The 21,777-nt window shown below is 40.2% G+C and overlaps 1 protein-coding gene across 1 annotated transcript in view; it reads right to left on the minus strand.

Annotated features, from left to right (window-relative positions):
• CPA6 (carboxypeptidase A6) overlaps positions 1-21,777 on the minus strand; it is a 264,167-nt gene that overhangs the window by 149,727 nt on the left and 92,663 nt on the right. Inside the window, exon 2 of the mRNA XM_004274947.4 lies at positions 8,387-8,462. Within this exon, the coding sequence (XP_004274995.1) occupies positions 8,387-8,462 (76 nt within the window). The remainder of the gene's footprint in view (positions 1-8,386; positions 8,463-21,777) is intronic.

Genomic DNA, 21,777 nt, shown 5'->3' on the forward strand with positions numbered 1-21,777 from the left:
TTTTTGACCCACCTCCTAGAGTAATGGAAATAAAAACAAAGATAAGCAAATGGGACCTAATGAAACTTAAAAACTTTTGCACAGCAAAGGAAACCATAAACAAGATGAGAAGGCAACCCTCAGAACGGGAGAAAATATTTGCAAATGAATCAATGGACAAAGGATTAATCTCCAAAATATACAAACAGCTCACGCAGTTCAACATCAAAAAGACAAACAACCCAATCAAAAAATGGGTGGAAGACCTAAATAGACATTTCTCCCAAGAAGACATACAGATGGCCAAGAAGCACATGAAAAGCTGCTCAACATCACTAATTATTAGAGAAACGCAAATCAAAACTACAATGAGGTATCACCTCGCACCAGTTAGAATGGGCATCATTAGAAAATCTACAAACAACAAATGCTGGAGAGGGTGTGGAGAAAAGGGAACCCTCTTGCACTGCTGGTGGGAATGTAAATTGATACGGCCACTATGGAGAACAGTATGGAGGTTCCTTAAAAAACTAAAAATAGAATTACCATATGACCCAGCAATCCCACTACTGGGCATATACTCAGAGAAAACCATAATTCAAAAAGACACATGCACCCCAATGTTCATTGCAGCACTATTTACAATAGCCAGGTCATGGAAGCAACCTAAGTGTCCATTGACAGACAAATGAATAAAGATGTGGTACACATATACAGTGGAATATTAGCCATAAAAAGGAACTAAATTGGGTCATTTGTAGAGATGTGGATGGACCTAGAGACTGTCACACAGAGTGTGACACAGAAAGAGAAAAACAAATATTGTATATTAACACATATTTGTGGAATCTAGAAAAATGTCACAGAAGAACTGGTTTGCAAGGCAGAAATAGAGACACAGATGCAGAGAACAAATGTATGGACACCCAGGGGGGAAAGGGGGGGTGGGATGAAGTGGAAGACTGAGATTAACAAACATACACTAATATGTATAAAATAGATAACTAATGAGAACCTGCTGTATAGCACAGGGAACTCTATTTCACTTCGCTGTACAGTAGAAACTAACACAACATTGTAAAACAACTATACCCCAATTTAAAAAAAATATATGAAACAAACAAACAAGAAGTATATCTGAGTTTCAAGTTTGGGTTCAAAGAGCTTTGTAAGTTTCCTCTTGGATCCCTGTGACCCCCAGGCTAGCCAGCTAGACCATAAGAGACACATGGTCCAGCTGTCCTGTCATCCCAGCACACAGCCAACCACTAGTCGTGAGAATGATGGCAGATGCATGAATGAGCCCAGTTGAGATCACCTTCTATGGGAGACTGGTTGGACCTGACCTCTCAAACTGTCCAGTCTCATGCACTTTAGGAATAGCAATTACTGTCATCCAATAAGAGCAACTATTAGGTTGACCAAAAAGTTCGTCTGGGTTTCTCCGTAACACCTTACGGAGAACCCTGAACGAAATTTTTGGCCAACCCAATACTTTTAAAGTTTAAAAACTCATCTCAAACCAGGTTGTTTAAACATCAAAACTGAGACATCTTACAAACAGAAAGGAAACATGGTCAACTTAAAATACAGTGGACCTAGAGTCTGTCATACAGAGTGAAGCCAGAAAGAGAAAAACAAATATAGTATATTAACGCATATATGTGGAATCTTAAAAAAGAAAAAAAGGTACTGATGAACCTAGTTACAGGGCAGGAATAAAGAGGCAGACATAGAGAATGGACTTGAGGACATGGGGTGGGAGGGGGAAGCTGGGGGGAAGTGAGAGTAGCATCGACATATATACACTACCGAATGTAAAACAGATAGCTAGTGGGAAGCAGCCGCATAGCACAGGGAGGTCAGCTCGGTGATTTGCAATGACCTAGAGGGGTGGGATAGGGAGGGTGGGAGGGAGGCTCAAGAGGGAGGGGATATGGGGACATGTGTATGCGTATGGCTGATTCGCTTTGTTGAGCAACAGAAACTAAAACAGTATTGTGAAGCAATTATACTCCAATAAATATCTATTAAAAAAATATGGTGGTATTAGTCCAAGGTCATGTTGTCAACCTATTTGAGTAAATTTAATAAAGGATCTGGGGTAATCATAATAAGAGTACTGTAGGGGGCTTCCCTGGTGGCGCAGTGGTTGAGAGTCCGCCTGCCGATGCAGGGGACACGGGTTCGTGCCCAGGTCTGGGAAGATCCCACATGCCGCAGAGCGGCTGGGCCCGTGAGCCATGGCCGCTGAGCCTGCGCATCCGGAGCCTGTGCTCCGCAGCGGGAGAGGCCACAACAGTGAGAGGCCCGCGTACCGGGGCGGGGGGGGGGGGGGACTGTAGGGTTTTTTTTTTTACTTTTGAAAAAATGTTTCCAATGTATTCCTGTCTTTCCCACAGATTGTATTGTTTCTCTTAATATGTTTTTGTTATTGAGTTTACTAATTACCAATAACCACACAGAGGGAGAAAACTGCATACCACGTCTGAAATTCGTATTTCTGAAATTTAATCCATAACTGCATTTGGACATCTGTCTGGATTATAAGGAGCTTTCTTACTTTCAAAAATCACGCCAGAGAAAGCAAAAGTAATGCTGCTTCATTACTTTACAAAGCCTTTAACAAAAAAAATGTAAATGCTATTTCCTGCCCCAAACATTTTGACAGATCCAAGTTTTGGTCTCTTCTTCACTTTCATCTTTCAATATCATTCATAACGGTTCTGTGTATCATCAGCTAGCTCACTAAGTCACTGGCTGCTTGAGGCCACTTTCTTAGATTTTTATTGCTAAGTTACCACAAATTTAGCAGCTCAGTTCTTCCTTTACCATTTCTGTAGGTCAAAAGTGGCTTGATTTTCTGCTTAGGGTGTCACAGGGCCGAAATTAAGGTGCCAGCTTAGGCTTCAGTCTCATCTGTGGCTCAGGATCCTCTTACATTCTCAATGGTTGCTGGTAAAATTTCACTGTAGTTGTAGGACTGAGGTCTCTGTTTTCTTCTAGTCAACTGGGGGCAACTGTCAATAACTAGAGTCCTCCTGCAGTTTCTTGTTACACGGCAGCCCTCAGCTTGGATGGTTGATTTCCTCCAGGCCAGCAGGAGTCCATCTTTCTATTTCTTCTTTTGCAGTGATGTGGGGAAAACACTCTATTTTTAAAGTGCTCACCTGATTAGGTCAGGCCCACCTGGATAATCTCCCTATTTTAAGATCAACTGATTTGGTACCTTACTTACATTTGCAAAATCCTTTTAAAGCAGTGCCTAGATTAGTGTTTGATGGAAGAGCTGGGAGAAGGTGTGTATATACCAGGGCTAAGAATCTTGAAGGGCATCTTAGAATTCTGCCTTTCACAGCCATGCTTAAGAGATCCTCTAATGGCACAACTGGTTGCTAATGAAACTTGGAACAAATAACTCGCATAGCAAGGATTCTGTCATCTGTCTTCCTTCTCACAAGTTTCCCAGTCCATTCCACCATCCAGTTGGATGTTTGAGCTTGTAAGCGCCAAGGGACCACAGGTGTTCTGGAGCTCCTACAGCTCCAGCTGCATGACTTGGGCGGGTACCAAGGAGGATTAGCGATAAGAACATTCAACTATAGCACGATACTGAGGAGAGAGGTCACACCTGGGAAAGGCAGCAGCCAAGTTCACAGCCAAGCTAAGGAGAAAGGATGAAGGCTTCCTCATAAGAAGTGTAGTCTTTTCCCATGGAAATTTATGAGTCTAGATATGTCATTCAAAGATATCAAGAAAACTAATATTTTTGAGGCTATGTTTTAGTTTGAAAAAATGATAAACTTTTGGATACAGGACAGTTTTTTATCCTACAGATCTCTGATGAGAAAACTGGAAACAAACATCATTAATTTTTCTTTCAACAAGGCTGTGTCAATTCTCTTAAGAGAAACTTTGTCTGGATTTTACATAAAGCCATTTCTATCCCTTCAGAGCACAAAGAATCTGTGAAGAAATCTAGGCAGAACATGGTGTTCGGACTTTAATTTTACTCACCTGCAAACTATCCCCTTTCCATCATAATTTTATTTAAATCATGGTTATGTTCTTAATTAACAGTTTAATTGGTTGGTGCTTTCTCAATCCAGTTCTCTGGAGGCATGGTTTTCTGTTTAACTTTGTTTTAATTCTTCAGCAAAACCATAAAATTTAATTAGGAGAGTAACCAGTTTGTAACAGCAGTTCTCTGTCTAATTAGCTATGCCCTGACCATACTGTCTCAGATTCCATTCAACAATGCACATACACTTTGCATTTGTTCAGGTTTCAGATAAGGCACTGTGAATTTAGCCTAAGCATATATTCCAGTTGCTTTTCACTTTTCCATAAATGCTTGGTTACAGTCAGTGAAATCAGAAAAAGTAACTTACAGCATTCATATATGCTATTAAACCAACAGCCATCAAAGGCCAACATGTAGGAATGCTATCTTACCGTGCATATTCGTTTCTATTGCTGCAGAACAAATTACCACAAACTCAGCTTAAAATAATACCCATTTATCATCTTACAGTTCTGTAGGTCAGAAGTCCAGACACAGCTGGCTGGATTTTTTCTTCAAGATCTCACTGAGCAAAAGTCAAGATAAAAGCTGGGCTGGGATTTCATCTGGACCTCAGGGTTGTCTTCCAAGCTCATAGGGTTGTGGCAGAATTCAGCTCCTTATGGTTGTAGGACTGACATCTCCAGTTCCTTGCTGCCTGTCAGCTGCAGAGGCTCTCACATCCTAGCAGCCACTGTCCTTATCACATGGCTCCCATGGGCAGTTCACAACATAGCAGCTTGACTATGTGCCAGGGGGAGCACTTCTCTGACTTCCTCTGCCAACAGCTAGAGAAAACACTCTGCTTTTAAGGGGCTCACCTGATTAGGTTAGGCCCACCCCAGGTAATCTCCCTCCTGCTGCATAATACTTTACATATCAAGAGAATGACTATTCTATCATATTAACAGGCCCCAGCCCACACTCAGAGGAGGGATTATGCAGGGTGTACACTATGGGGCAGAAATGCTGGGGCCACCTTAGAATTCTGTCTACCACACTGTGCTGTAGGGAAAGAAGGCAACTCAAGGCCTCCCAGCAAACCCTCCTCTCTTCCCCTTGGAGGCGGTGTACAGGGTGTGCAAAGGAGCTGTTAACAATGGCCCCAATTCTGTCCCATCAGCTCCACAGGGCATCAGATGACAGACACTCATATTCTTTCTTCTCTGCAGGCTTTTTTCTTTGCCTGGCCAGAACTGCTGCTTTCTGTAGTGCAAGAGGATCACGCGATGAAATCATATGAATTTAAAACGACCTCAAGTTACCATGATGCTTATTGATAGAAATTTAGTTAAGCTCAGTGCCTCAAACTTCAGCCTAATAAAACAATTTCTTTAGTGAAAGAAATGAAAATGCAGAAAAGAGTTATTATAGCAGGCCCGAATCTGCTAGACTTAGAACGGCCTGCCTGCAAGACGGGCACGGGGACTTAGATTGTGGGAGGGTCCCTACCATCCTAACCGAGAAGAGCAATTCACGGTGCCTAAAGTGTCTGTGCAAACAGTATAGCTCGTGCTGAACACCTGCTCTCCTGCAGGAGCCTGGAATTCTGGCGTGTGTGAGGCAAGGGGGCTACGTAATTAGGCTCAATAAAATCCCCAGGCGCTACATCTATGGCGAGCTCCACATGTGTCATCACAGCTTGTTACCGAGGGAATTAAGAACATTCTGTGAGACTCTCCTGGAAGACTATTCTTGGAAACCTGTGCCTGGGTTCTCCTGGACTTCATGCCATGTGCCTTTTCTTTTTGCTCATTTTGCTTTGTATCCTTTTGCATAATAAATCATAGGTCTGATTAGGACTATAGGCTGAGCTGTGAGCCTCCTCCTGCAATCACTGAACCTGGGGGTGGTCTTGGTGACCCCTGGCTCAAGGAATAAAGTAAGAGCATGATAATGGTCACATTCTGAGACCAGGCTCCAATGCCCTGCAAACTTGGCCTTAATCCTCTCCATTGTGAAGACGATCAGAGTACACAGACTAGAGGCAAGAGGTAGCCTCACCTGGGTTCTAGAGGGTTTGGCACTGCTTAGATGTGTGTTCCAATTCTGCACTGTGACCTGGGGCAAGTTCCTTAGCCTCTGTCTGTCTCTCCCAGTTTCTCTATCTGTAAGATAGCAGTAATGATAGTACCCAATTCATAGGGCCGTTAAAATGAGGCCATTCATAGAAAGCACTTAGCACTGTGACTGGCATGAATTGACTGCAAGGGGCTGGATGTAATTGTGATGTGGACTCACCAGAACACCGTCAACACTGGAATATCAACTCCCCATCCCCCCTTACTCTGCTCCCCTCTTTCCTCACCAGTCCCTCCCCTCTTCTCTCAGTTATCTTCTAAGTTCCTTTGCATACAAACTGTTTCCTCCCCTAGATTATTCCCTTTCCTTAAGGACCAAATGGAAACAATAGGCAGAAGCATTTTTAAGTACAAAAAGGGCACAATGTAAATGTGCTGTCATTAGGGTCCACCATCCTGTCTATGCTCAACATCTTTCGGTTCCGTCTACAATGACTGATGAGTTTATAAGTTATCCCCACGGTTCTCACTGATATAATCTTATTGCTTTTTTCTTTTTCTTTTTTTTTTTTTGCGGTACGCGGGCCTCTCACTGCTGTGGCCTCTCCCGTTGCGGAGCACAGGCTCCGGACGCGCAGGCTCAGCGGCCATGGCTCACGGGCCCAGCCGCTCCGCGGCATGTGGGATCTTCCCGGACCAGGGCACGAACCTGTGTCCCCTGCATCGGCAGGCGGACTCTCAACCACTGCGCCACCAGGGAAGCCCAATCTTATTGCTTTTGATAATGGTAAGTGATCACTGCATACAGAACTATGCAATTTCATTTTTATAACTTTGTAAGGCTCACCGTGTAAATATATTCACACATTGGGAGAAAAGTCCTTTGACAAATCACGTTTTCCAATATTTGGTTCAGAATATTTGTTCCTTGGAATACTGCACTCTAAGATGTAAAGGGACTATTATTTTTTTCCAGTGATATTTCTACAACACAATGGAGCCAGAAACTTCTGCTTGAAATTTGCTTTGTTTTTGTGTAACTTTTGAGTCCCTAGTGGGTTATTCAGAGAGTGTTCAGGTATCGCTGCTGAAAAGGCTATAATGGGGTTGATGATCATATGTGACCAGAGGAAGGTCAATGTCAGTACCCAGAGCAGGGATTCCTTTGAGGGGGAGAGGAGGTTTAGGCAATGCCTGGTGAGCACAGTCTCTCTGCTATTGGATAAAATCACCACAGTTTGGAATAAGCTCCTGCATCCTCACTCTGACCCCTTCTCATGGGACCCCCAAGCTTAAACAAGACACTGCATGTGTAGGGGCTGCAGATGAGGAAGAAGAAAGGAAATCAATAAAAGTTCAAAACCTCATTTGCAAATAAATTCAATATCTGAAGGGAAGATGTCAAAGAGAAACATCAAAGCAAAAATAAAAGACCAAAAGTCTGATAATTATAAATATCTCCAGGAGCCACTGATTCTGTCATCCCTCCTCTGTTATCCCCCTAACACCATCTCCAGGTAGAACTGTATGGCAGTCCTAGGACACTTGCTTGTCTATCCCACACTGAAGGTTAATGAGGCCTCCCTGGCAAGTCTCCTTTGCTGTCCATTAAAATGAAGCTAAACCACCACAAACTTCATGGGATGCTTCTGTTCTTGGTAGGCATGGAAGGGAGCCCATCACAACATTTCTCATCATACGCTTTTAGCTTTTAGCTGAAGTTAACACTCAATTATATTGTAGTAATGGGGAGATGAGAAACCCTAACTCTAAAAACCATAGAATTCATCAAAGATTGAATAATCAAAGCCCTTCAACCTTTGCCAACAAAAGTCTCTTATCGGACTCACTGAAACATAGCAAAATTAATTAACTTGAATTTCTAGCTTTCTTTCCCTCAACTCAAGTCTGCTTGAAGTTTTAATTAGAAGGAAAGTGTCTAGATGATCAGCAGGGAGATTTCAAGGAGGAGAAGTGAAGCTTTGGAAAATTACAAACTAAATCCATTTGTTAGAAAAATTTTACTGAGCTCCTAGGATATTCAAGACACTCACTGAGAACAGAGCAATGATCAAAAATAGACAAGCTCTCTCATGAAGCTTACATTCTACTAAGGGAGATGGAAAATAAATGAACTAGTAAATAGATAATTGGTCAGATATATAATATTTTGAGTAACCTTAACTATCCTTTAAAGGCACTTTCAAGCTATCTCTTATCATTTTCTTCCCTTGACTAATGAAGTCCAATTATTCAACTCTAGTCAGCAAAACCCTGTAAACACATTATGAGCATAATGATAAGTGAGTGGACACTCGCTTACCTTCAGTTGCTGGTATATTTTCTTCAGTGCATATGCTTCCTCTTCTGTATTGGGAATAAGTCTTATCACCTTATCACTATAAGAAAAGGAAAACAATGGTGATATTTACCTTTCAAAAATAAAGATATAACCATCTCTATCTTCTTACCTTTTAAAAAACTGCCTCTGCATTTAAGAAAAACAGCAAAACTTTGGACTGGCCAGCAGGAATTTTACCCTGTCCTTGTTATTCTCTGATTGTATTGGTCTTTTATTCTCTGTCTGAACCCTATTCATTTTTTCATCAGCTTTTGAAGATTACAAACTGACACTCAAGCAGAGAAAGGCCAAAAACACAGGAACAGTGGCAACAGGACAAGAATGCTCATGGTGTCTCAAAGCAGATACCAAGAACGAAAACTCCTGATGACAGGGGAAAAAAACCAAACAAACTACTTTTTATTTTTTCAATTAATTAATTAATTTATTTTTGGCTGTGTTGGGTCTTCATGGCCGCACACGGGCTTTCTCTAGTTGCGGTGAGCAGGGTCTGCTCTTCATGGTGGTGTGCGGGCTTCTCTTGTTGTGAAGCATGGGCTGTAGAAGCATGGGCTTCAGTAGTTGTGGCACGTGGGCTCAGTAGTTGTGGCTCACGGGCTCTAGAGCGCAGGCTCAGTAGTTGTGGTGCACGGGCTTAGTTGCTCCGCGGCATGTGGGATCTTCCCAGACCAGGGCTCGAACCCATGTCTCCTGCATTGGCAGGTGGATTCTTAACCACTGTGCCACCACGGAAGCCCCAAAACTACTTTTTAAATTTAACTTAATGCTGAAAAATAATGTGACTTTTGATGAGAGAACCTGTGAAATCCATACACAGCAGAACATTTCTGGTTTGGATTCTTCCCACGTTGAGGACAGTAAAGATAAGCCCATCTCTATGGGGCATTTTATTTCTCAAGTACAGAGCTTCCCAACTGGTATATGGAGGGCCCCCAATTATTTGTGGGTGTGCCATGAGATGCTGATGGCTGTAAAATTTTTTATTTTTTTATTCTTATTTTTTTAAATTTATTTTTTATTGAAGTATAGTTGATTTACAATGTGTTGGTTTCTGGTGTACAGCGAAGTGATTCATTTATACATATAAATGTGTTCTTTTTCATGTTCTATTATGGTTTATGCAATATTTTTAAAGTGATAAAAATTTAAAATCAATTTTTACAGCCATTAAAATTTTACCACAGTTGAATATTTGAACACTCTTTATAGATTCTGAATTGCCTAAGAAGGCTGGAGGTGTCATGCTTTCCATCAGAGAGTTCTCTGTGGTGGTGACTGCTCCCCCACGTGTGCCAGACAGGCATTATCATTTTCTAATTATGTCATGAGGCTCTGGTATATAATAATCACAACTATATATGTATAACTGAAGCACCGTGCTGTACACCTGAAGATAACACATTGTAAATCACCTATATGTCCATAAAAAAGAAATTCATTTATCATAGTAAAAAAATAATCACAACTGTTCCACGTGCTTTGCATGGAGTATATACTTATTAAATATTTATTAGCAGATTGTATAAAGGAGATCATTGAGAATAATTGGCTTCCAGAGGAAACGTAAGGAAAAACTAAGTACAAGGGGAATGCATATTTTCATCATCCTCTATGGCATTTTACAATGACTGCAGATAAAGAAGAATGTTATTAATATCACGTATATATATAAAGCACAAAAAAAACCCTCTAGCAGTTCAGTCACAACTTCTCTCTCCAGCCTCAAAGTTGTATCAGAATAAGAATAGAATTTGCATGCTTTTCCAATGGTTTTACTACTTAGATGAATAGCAGTCTCGAAGGCTAGGTAAGATTAACATGGAGGACATCAGAGCCCAAGGGAGACTTCCAGATTTGTTGGACAGTCATTCGTAAGGGTTGTGTGTCCATTTCCAATCACTTTAGCTGTATTCTTTCAAATGATCCCGTTACACCTTCCTTAGGCCTATGAATTAAAAGACCCCTGGCTTGCTGATGATAATTTAGTATGTTTCAGGTACTCCTATGGCTTTGTAGCTTTGATTTCCTCAAAAATCACACAAAGCCACCTCTCACTACCCATGTCGTAAAGCCCACTTTTCTGGAAAGAATTAAAAAGTAGAAGGAAAGGAAAAAAACTGAATCACTGTAAAAACAACTCCAAAAAATGACCTTCGGAATTTAAATGTAATTACACCTTTTCTTTTTTTCATTTCTGTTTACACATGTCTCTGGCCTTTGTTTTTCCTGGATTCATCATATCCTGGCCTCTCCCACCTGAACCAATATAATTCTTGGCAAAGAGAAACAACTCCTAAGGATGATACGGTTGTTTCTGAGGGATGGATCACTTGACAGCTTGCTGAAAAGCACCTCTATCTGGGGCCCTGTCAGCTCCTCAAGAGTGCAAAGAAAGCAATCTGTGGTTGTTTTACAGCCATGGGCAGATTCTTTTTTTTTTTTTTTAAGATGATAGATACTTCAACCTGGCAATTGGGTCCTCCTCTGTGAGTGTAAGGTAAAAGGGGACCACCCCTGGGATTATTTAACCCTGAAAGTGATTGTTCAAACCCAGCTTTGTCATTTTTATCACAAAAAGTTCTCTTCATCTCAGCTTGTGGAAATTTTCAGGTGTGACTTGAGAAATGTTACCATTTGGTTACTTATCAAAGAGCAGAGAAGAAGGAAAGCTATTTAGGAAAGCCCATGAAATGCCATACTTTTTTGTAAGCCTATAAATTATATTGGTAGACTAGCCAGTAACCAAAACCCAAGAGCTCTTTATTCAGCATGTAAAACCAAATGCCTTCCAAATGCCCCATTTGTTTTACCAGACAGAAAGCTTACTCTCCCTAGATCTGATAGCTAGTCTTTTTCGAAATGCTGAACAATAATTCAGGACCACAAACAGAAAGTTTTCAGGCAGTGAAGTAGCTACTGGAACTTAGAAAAACTAGCTGTGCACAACTATCATAGAAGGTGAACTGAGGCTTCCTTTATAATTTATCAGTTTTTTCAACCACTACGTGACAACATCATTTTAAGACCACTTGGTTACCCTTTGGGATTAAGACGAGGGTAAATCAGATATTTCTGACTCAGCCTATATAAAGTTGTCAGAGAAAGACTGCAGATGTTTTTAAGTACAGTTTAAGGATGTAGTACAGAGGCGGCAGGGTATCCTAGATAACTAGTAATTAGATAACCAGTAATTATTAATATGTATCCACTCATGATATACTGGTATTTTGTCCCCTTGTCTTACAGGACAAATGAGGTTATGTTGCTATCATGCTAGCATCAAGTCTGGTTGTAAATTTGACGACTAAACCTTCTGTACCGTAGCAACCACATTAAAAAAATTTAATCAATTGCAAAACTATTCTTAAATGTCTAATGAGAATGTATACTCCTAGAGAAGAGAATTCAGCAAGAGAATGCCATCTCAAACTTGTTACCATCTGTCTGGGTCTCAGAGTCCTTGTTACAGGAGTGAGGGGTGAACTCCCAGCTGCTTTTTCATTTTATTTTTAAATTTAATTATATATTTTTTTTAACTTTTCTGGACTTACTAGTTTCAGGTGTACAACACAGCGATTCAATATTTTTATAGATTACACACCAAAGTTCTTATAAAATATTGACTATTTTCCCTGTGCTGTACATTACATCCCTGTGACTTATTTTCTAACTAGCAGTTCGTTCCTCTTAACCCCCTTCACCTATTTCTCCCCTCCCCCTACTTCTCTCCCCTCTGGTAACCACTAGTTTGTTCTCTGAATCTACGAGTCTTTTTCTGTTTTGTTATATATATATTTTTTAGATTCCACATATAAGTGAAAACACACAGTATTTGTCTTCCTCTGACTTAGTCACTAAGCATAACACCTAAGACTGTGTGGTTGGAGTTTGATGCCAGTTGTAGTCATCGCTATGCCTTGACCACACCTACGGAAGAACATCTGTGTTTGGACAACCTGAGAGTCCTCCTCCTCAGCCTCCTTTTGAAAGACATAAATGTGAAGCTCCGGATTTTTCCTCTAGCTCCTGGCATGACCTTTCACAATTCTATTATCAAACTCGACATTTCTTTGTAAGTTACAGAGCTCGTTTATGAATCCATGTTTATAAAAATTAAAATATTACACAGGATGTGAAATAATAAAGTTCCTCTCCCACTTCTCTTCCAACCCAAACCTCCCATCTGCCCCTAGTAGCCATTATTAACAGTTTCCTGGGATTCGCGCCAGACTCTTTGCATTTACACATGCACGCATGTGCGCACGTGCACACACACACAGTGATTTGTTTTATAACACTATAATACTAACTTGCTTTTATTTTTCACTTAATTCATTTTAAATGCTATTTTTCACTTAATTTGGTTTTAAAATGCTCCTTTTAAATAAACAACTGGATTCCACATGATCATATTTTATTTCAGAGTTTTATACCTATATTCGTACGGGAGGCTTTTAAAAATCCAACTTTAAAGCATCATGTTCTTTTTGAATCACTTTTGTCTGATTTTGGTATCAACATTATGCTTACTTCATGGGACTAATTAGGGATTTTTTTACCATTGTAATATGCTCTGACAATTTGAATGACACAGAAGTTATGCTTCTGATTGTTTTGTAGAATATACTCATAAAATCTTTGAAGGTGAGGCCTCCTCTTCCTTTTTTTTTGTTTTTTTTTTTTCTGGTGGTTGGGGGTTAGATATCTTTTAAATTCTTTTGTGGATAATGGTGTGTTCGGTTCTCTTCTGGGCTTTTGGTAATTTACATTTCCCAGAAAACCATCCACTTATTTTTATAAAATATATTAAACTATTAAAAAGTATTACAATTTAAGACATATATCTTTCTTTATCTGTAGCTTTGTCCCTTTTATGGTATTTGTGGGTTTTTAAAAAATTCCTCAATCAGATTTTGCAAAATTTATTTTATTGGTCCTTTAAAGAATCATTTTGTTTTATTGATCAATTATGTTTATTATATATAAATATATATGTATTTTGAGGTATATATAGTTATATATGTTATATATTAATGTATAACATGTATTTTGATGATACATAGTTATATATAAGCTCATAACTACTACATCTTCTGAATGGAATGAAACTTTTATTCGAACAAAATATCCTTAGAAAAATCATTCTTTGGCTCATTTAAATAGCCTTTACCTTGAATTCCATTTTCCCTAATATGATTGCCACTCATGCTTTCTTTCTGTTTAGCTGGCACAATTTTGCCCATCTCTTTCTTATGCTTTTCCCCCAGATGTGTCTCTTGCAAACGTCATAATGCTAGATTAAATTTTTTAAATCCATAAAGAACTTTGACTTTTAGCTGGAGAATTGTACTTGTTCACATTAATTATCATACCTAACATGTGTGGTTTTAATCTTACAATTTTTTGTTTTGTTATAAGTTCTTGTTGCCATTTTCTTCCTTTTCTGCCTTTCTTAGAGTTAACCAATTTTCTTTGCCAATTTTTTCATATCTATTGGTTTGTGAGCTACACATCTTATTTCTATTTCTCCAGTGTTTTTATAAATTAAAAAAACCTTAACAGAAATAGAGGCACAGATGTAGAGAACAAACGTATGGACACCAAGGGGAGAAAGCAGCAGGGGGGTGGGGGGTGGTGGTGGGATGAACTGGGAGATTGGGATTGACATATATACACTAATATGTATAAAATAGATAACTAATAAGAACCTGCTGTATAAAATAAAATAAAATTCAAAAAAAACCCCACCTTAACAAATACCTCTTCTTTCATGTCTAGAATTAATGTCTTAGTATTTTCCTCCCTTGAAAAAGATTTAAAAATATTTTTTCTCCACCCCTCTCTCTCCCACATTTTTCCTCCTCCTTCATTCCATGTTTGTGAAAATCATCTGGCATTGTTGTTGCACGTCTAAGTGTGGATCTCTCCTCAAAACTCATATCTTGAAGTCCTAACCCCCAGTATGTCAGAATATGAGTGTATTTTGAGATAGGGTCTTTGAAGAGGTAATTAAGTTAAAATGAGGTCATTAGGGTGGGGCCTCATCCAATACAATTGGTGTCCTTTTCAGAGACGAAATTTGGGCACAGACACTCACAGGCGGAGGAGCATGTAAAGACACAGGAGAAGAAGGCCTCAGAAGAGACCACACCCACAGACCCCCTGATCTCAGACTTCCTGCTCTCAGACTTCCTCAGAGCTTGTAAAGACACAGGAGAAGAAGGCCTCAGAAGAGACCACACCCACAGACCCCCTGATCTCAGACTTCCTGCTCTAGGACTGTGAGGAAATGAGTTGCTGTGGCTGAAGTGACCCAGTCTGTGAACTTTGTCACCAAAGCCCCAGCAGACTAATATTAATACATACTCTGAAGATGGCAGCTTAACCATTATGTCCTAATGGAGCTATTCTTTGATATCCAGAAAATTTCAGTCACCTTGTTCTTTCCTGTATTCTCCCAATACCTTATACGTTTCCTATTACATTCACCATAATTATTTAATGTCTACATCTCTCCACTAAGCTTTAAACTCCATATAAGCAGGAATTCAATACATTGTAATCTATTTGTGGAAATCCTGCGTTGTGTGAGTATCTCTACAGAGTGGTTTGGAGCTGGTCTTGAGGGGTCCAGGGCCAGTTTTTTTGTCTTACTCGAAATTCCTCTATCATGCAGAGGGTGAAGGAGCTCACACCCACGCATGGTAAAGGCCCGGGGTATCTGCTTTTCAGAGGTGCCTCCTATCCCCCACATCCCTAGGAAAGTAAAATCTCCCTCAGCTTCTTCCAGCTGAGTGGGAAGTTTTTCTCCAGAGTTCGAGAAAAGTGCTTTGCGAAAAGCAAGCTTTACACAGACTTGCTTCTAGCTCCCCACTCCTGCCCACTGTGGGCACTGGAACCCCAGCATCAGCTTGAGGGCCCCTTTGCAAAGTCCTGACTCCCAGACCTCAAGGCATCAGCTTTTTCTTTTCACTGTAGCTTTCCGCTTCCCCAAATGTTTGGCACCCGGAAGTTTCCTCTTCTTTCTTCCTCCAAAGCTCAGTTATCCACTAAAACCAATGACAGGGTGGCAGCATCCCACACTCTGCAGGCAAGTTGCCAGCACAATCTGTGTGGCCTCAGTCAAGGTTTTTCACGTCTCTGTGCCTCAGTCCCTCTCTCTCCAGACTGGGGAGACTCGTACCTAATTCATGGACTCTTAAATGAGTGAGGGTTTAATGAGTATTCAAGTCAAGTGCTTAGAGTAATACCTGACACAGGGTCAGAGATATTACAGATGTTTGATGTTATCATTACATTTTGGCATTTTCAGCATTTCTTCGCTTTATCCGATATTTACACTTTGAGGGTTCCTGATGGCATCCACTCAAATCCTTCATGTTCTCTCCTGTTCTAATCTGTTGAGTGGAAGAATGAATAAGATTCTCGAGAGGAAACTACTTGTAGCAGACCTCCTGAGCAGCCTCAGAATGTGTGAGCTGTGTGTAGTCTGTCCTCTGCTTGGTTTCGTGTAACTGCTTCCCTTGGGACCACACCTAATCTGAGACCCAACTTAAAGACAGTCCGTGGACAGCAAGGTGGAATGACAAGTAAGTCCTGCCCATTTGAGCTCACTCTATGGCCGGTGACTGACAGTCGATGCAGTCAGATCCCATCTTGGGGAGTGTGCGCTTGAGACATAAAGAAAAGGACCAGTTAGTTTGCAGGATCTGGAGCAGGGGCACCAGATCCAGGGAACAGCCAAGTGGCCACACTGGCAAAGTCCTCAAGCAGGGAGCACAGGCACTTGACACACAGCCCTTCGTGAATGATCGTTTGGTCCCAGGGACATGGGCTGGAAACAGTCCCCCCTTTCCCTTGTGCTTCCTTATGATAAACTTCTATCATCTGATGTATCTGGAATGTGTCTTTTTTGAACCCAGCAAATGCACCAGTATTAAGAACACATAAACTTCAAATACTTCAGTTTTTCATTCCTGTCTCCAAGTCACTGTCCTGTCTCCAAGTCACTGGATTTATCTTCTCTGAACCAGTTCCTTGTTCATTTAGGGAAGAAAAAGAATAAGGTTGGATTCCAATCAGGGCTCCACCACTTGACCAAATTGTGTAAACATTTAGAGCCAATGATGCCTAATCCTTAATTGGGGAAACACTACAATTTTGTTGCATAAGGTTTTTGTGAGAATTATTTCATTTGGCCACACTTATTAAGGTTTCATTATGTGCCAGACACAGTGGTGGATGCTAGGAATATAGCAGTTCCTGCCGTGATGGGCTTACGCTCACAGTTTCTGTGAGATACTGTCTGGGAAACGCCTAACTTAACATAGCCTCTCAGCGCATTAGCTACTGTTATTACCGTTACAGGAAAATATTTTTCTCATCCTTTAGAACTTAACAAGCTGAAAGCAGATGCTTTGCTAAGTGTGTTTCACTGTAAATATCAGAAACAAACCACGATTTAGTTGCGGATCTATTTAACTTTCTTTGGGCGTTGTTGGTGCTTTTATTTCTTGACATTTTCACAGGTATTTGATTCTAATTGTTGATCAGTTTCTTAATTTGGGACTATTTCCTTTCTTCTCAGGCAGCTCTTTGGCATCTCAGAAATGCACATATTAGGTAATCTCATTTTCTACAACAGCGATTTATATAAAATAAAAAAGGAAAATAATTTCAGAGATAGTCTTGTAGAGATGTCCTCTCTATTGGTACAGGCTACACATGTTCAATTTTTCAATAAAGACACAATTTACCTGGATGTAGAAAAGGATTTCTAATGTTGCCCTTTACAAGGTACCAGAGTAGATGACTATAGTGGATGCTTTTGACTGCCGCTCTTAAATCCATTTTCCTTTCCTTAAACCCTAACAGGATTGGTTTGCTCAGATACACACCCTAACCCCGTTTCAGGAATGAGTCTTGATCAGCCAGTCAGAGGATGGATATCCCCTGGACACTTTTGATAGTCTGGAGATGGACAGGTGCTATAAATGGACCCAATCAGGTTTAAGGGAAGGACTGATATTCCAAGGTTGAGGGAAAAAGAAGATTCACTCTCTTATTGAACATAAGCAATGTGTAACCCTGCTTGGCACTGGCAGCCTGTAATTAAGAAGGGAGTGAACTTTGGGGTGAAGCAGATTCTGTGGACTGTTGGGAGAAGAGACAGAAAAAAGCTGGGTCTTCAGTGATCTTGTAGAATCAACCAACCTTCAAGCTTGTCCTATCTCTGGACTTCCTGTTATACAGTGTACAATTTTTCTTTATTGTGTGGGCCAGTTTGAGTCAGTTGTCTCCTACTTGTAACCAAAAGCATGTTGCACAATAACAATAATTTTACTTATTTTGGCTATTTTTAGGAATGAGATAAGGAAAACCAATAGAATAATTAAATTTACTGTTATTTAATAGTAAGCAAAGTCTTCGCAGCTGGGAAAACACATATTGACATTCCTTCTTTTTTCCCTAAATACCATTCTCTAAAACATCCCTTTAATTTTGGTGGCAGCTTAAAAAACCGTGGGTGCTTTCAGAGAAGATTTATGGAACTCAATAGCTAAGAGTCATCTCGTATTTGCAAGAAAAATAGGACAGTTTAAAATATTTGCTGATTTTTCTGAAAACTATCTTATGGAAGAATAATAGGATATTCACTTATTAAACAAAAAAAATCTCATGCCCGAGCACAAAGAAAACCATTAAGTAATCCCATCTAGAAAAATTACTGTTCGCACGTAGATTCTATATTATAAAGGTCTCAGAGCTGTACTTCCTTTGTTGAAAGACTGTTTTGATGTACATGAAAAATTTCATTAAAAAGCAATAAATAAGAGACAACTTGGCAGGGAATACTCTAGAGAGCTAAATGGAGTCTCCCTTCTTTGGTCATGGTTTATAGTTGCAATATAAAATACTCAGAACATGAAGAAGCTTCCTATGGCAGTTTGCCTAGGACATGAAGATTCAGACTTCACTCTCGGATTAACATTAAGCAGAAGCAGAAGTGATGACTTTCTTCTTCTTCTTCTTTTTTTTTTCTTTTGTTGTTGCTACAGTTATTTTAACAGGAGAGAAAAGAAAAATATAGTCTGCAAAAGCCTCACTGTTGTACTTCACTTTGTAACAGAAATTTTCTCAAGAAGTTCAATGCCTACCATGGTGTCTCATCGGTAATGAATGATCAAGAAATATCTGCTGAACTGAAATGAAATTGGCTTTTTGTAAACTGCTATGTTTTAAATTTCTGAAATTGGCTTCCATTGTAAGGCTTGAAAATTTCCTATTCTCTCATTAGCACAGGTCAGAGAGGAAAAAGAAATAAAATGTAACCCTGCCAGTAAGTTAATTTCTTACAGTAAGATATTATCTTCACTATGTCTCAAGGACTTTCTATATATCATTGTCAAATCAGTATTTGACAAGTCCTTCTTGTGATATTTAAGAATAGGACTCCATCTGAGCAAACTGTTACCGCAATGGAGAACATATCGTTCATTCAACACATATCTGTGTAGCAATTATTCCATGCAAGTCCCTGGTGGGGAAGAAAAAGGAAGTGAGTACAGAGCATATATAATCTAGTATAAAGATGTATAATCTAGATGGGTATATAAGACATAAGTCATGCCTTATATTATTATCGTGATATAAGGTAGCATGTGATCAATGTTTTATAAATTACACAGAAAATGAGATCAAGCAGGATGCTGTGGGGCCTTCCCAGGGACAGAACCCCATGTCCTCCACCTCTTGTTTGTAGAAAAAGCTTTAGTCTCCTAGGCCTTCCCCTAGTTCTGAAGAGCATTTAATTTAATGCTCTTAAGAGCATAAATTTAATCAGTGAAGTAAAAAATACAGAAACGAAAGGGAACAGTCAAGCAAGATGAAATAACAGTAGTTTAGCTATAAAACGAAGTCAAGGACATTTAGTTCCTCATCAAGAGCGATAGATAATATCCTGAGCCATATCGTTGAGTTGTTTTGCTGACACCAAAACCCCTACCAGGTAGAAGAAGTTAACTGCCTGCTGACCACAAGCATGTGGACCCCAGACTGGTTGGAACCAGAAGGTTAATGATGCCGACTCCCGAAATACCACCCCATTACCTCACCACCAACCAATCAGATGAATGTCCATGAGCTGATCAGGCACCCTACAACCCTCACCCCTAATGTTGCCTTTAATAACCCTTCCCTGAAAGCCGGTCAGGGAGTTGTGTTTAGCTGGAACTATCAGAGAAGACGATATGGAAGGACTCGAATACTTGAAATGAAGATTTGTGTCCCCGTTGACTGAGAGTCACTGGTATACAATAGCTTAGTGGTTTTGAAATTTGAGCGTGCGTGAGATTCACGTGGGAATTTGCCAGAATAACTTGTTGGGCTAAATATCTTGAAATCTCCTTTCAGTAAAAAACTTTAGCAATACTGAAATTTGTATGTGTGTGTAGTGTATCTTTTAATATGCATTGGTAGGCTGGCAATAAAGTAGGGGAAATCCTAACAGGTCGAAAATGCTGAGATAACACTGAAGCAGTGGCCACCCTGATTGAGGACATCTGGGTAATCGCTGATGTCCTAGAATCTGAACAAGGGGAACATTCAAATCAGAGACACCAACAGAAGGTCTTAAAGATAACCACCTCAGTGAAAGGATGGCCAGAAAGAATGCCGTGTGAAAAGAAAGAGTAGGAATACTTATCTTTCTTGGACTTGGCTCTGGATAGAGGAGAAAAATATAGTCATCACTGCATTTAAAACCACAAGCTATCCAGCTAGCAGGGTTAGGAATAAAATTGAAACTGCCTATGTTGTCCAAAATCTCCAAGCCTCATTCTCTCAGCTGCAGAGCCTTGCCTAGTGATGGCTCACAACTGAGTCCATTTAAGGCATTACCTTCAGTTTAGAGGAAGTGCTTCACCCAAGGTTAAGGCTCCTCCTACTTCTCAGAATAAAGGCAAACCTTAGCCCATCCTTTATCTTACTATAGTGCATTGCTCTGAGGATGAAAAATTCTCAGGAGTATCAAATAAATCAACAATTAAACAAGGCACCGTAAGCCCATGGTGGGACTTCATGCCTCTCCCTGTCATATCACATATCATGAGGGTAAGTAGGGTATTAGAAATAGGATGGGAAAGTTTATAGTCAGATACGTCACAAAGTAAGGAGGAGGCGTGATGACAATTTACATCTAACAATCTCGCTTCTTCCATCGCCTGTTAACAGCCAAATGCATTGCTCCTGAAGGGGAGTCCCTGAACAGTGAACAGAGAACACTGGTAAAACATACTGAGGCTGAAAGCACGTATTGCATCCAGGCAACAGATTATGGCCAAGCTTTGTATCTTATCTACTCATATATCTTAGAATTCGATTTAAGAAGGAAGACGGTTGTGAGGGGCTGTGTATTAACACAAATGAATTGAAAGGGGAAGGCAGCCTTTCCTGATAGAAACCAAGTCTGATTCGGCTGACTGGCTTGACAACGAAGTTTTCCTTTGCCAGTTAGAGGATACAGCACATAGTTTCCTAAATGAGCTATATCTGCAGAATCAAGGTTTAGAGAAAATTCTATTTTAAAGCAGGTGATAACACCGTTTTGTCAAATATTACTGTGTCGGCATAGATGTAATGAAGTTCACAATTTTCCCAAATCTTTGTGATGATATCACGTTAAACAAAAAAGGGTGAGGGATGCATTACTTTCTAGAATTCTTTTAGGGGGGCATGAGTAGAGAAGTGGGGAGCTGACTTTCTTAGCTCTCTGGGTTGATTTCGGTTCTCTCTTTAAGATGGTAACCCCTCAAACTGAACACACTTCCCTGGAGGTGTTGTGAAGTTGTCAGGAGAAAATCAGGGAAGGGAGGAAACACATTCTTGTTGCAGGTGAGAGAGGAACTCAGAGTTCTTATTTTAAATATTAATACTTGATGTATCTGATGAAGCAAAATATTTGATCACTGAACAGATACCTATCACTGCCATTTTTCCAGGTGCTGGAGAAACAGTAATGAACAAGGCAGGAACTTTTCTGTTATCATCTAGCTTATGTTGCAGTGAGGGAGGCAGATAATGAGTAAATAAATTAACAAACAGCGTTTCAGATAGTGACAGAGCTGTGGATAAAGTAAGAGGTAATTTGATAGCAACTGGGGAGGGGGCGGTGCTATTTCAGATCCGGTGTCAAGGAAGCGTCCTCCGAATCAAGTTTTAAATTAATACCTGGATTAAAATGAGCCAGCAGAGGAGGATTCCATGGAAGAGTGCTAAGAGCCCTGAGTTGAGGCATGCTTGGTCCTCCTTGAGGACAGCAAGTCTGCAGCCGAGAACAAAGGGGTGTGTGGAAG

The sequence above is a fragment of the Orcinus orca genome, chromosome 17 (assembly GCF_937001465.1).
Source record: "Orcinus orca chromosome 17, mOrcOrc1.1, whole genome shotgun sequence".
Taxonomy (NCBI): Eukaryota; Metazoa; Chordata; class Mammalia; order Artiodactyla; family Delphinidae; genus Orcinus; species Orcinus orca.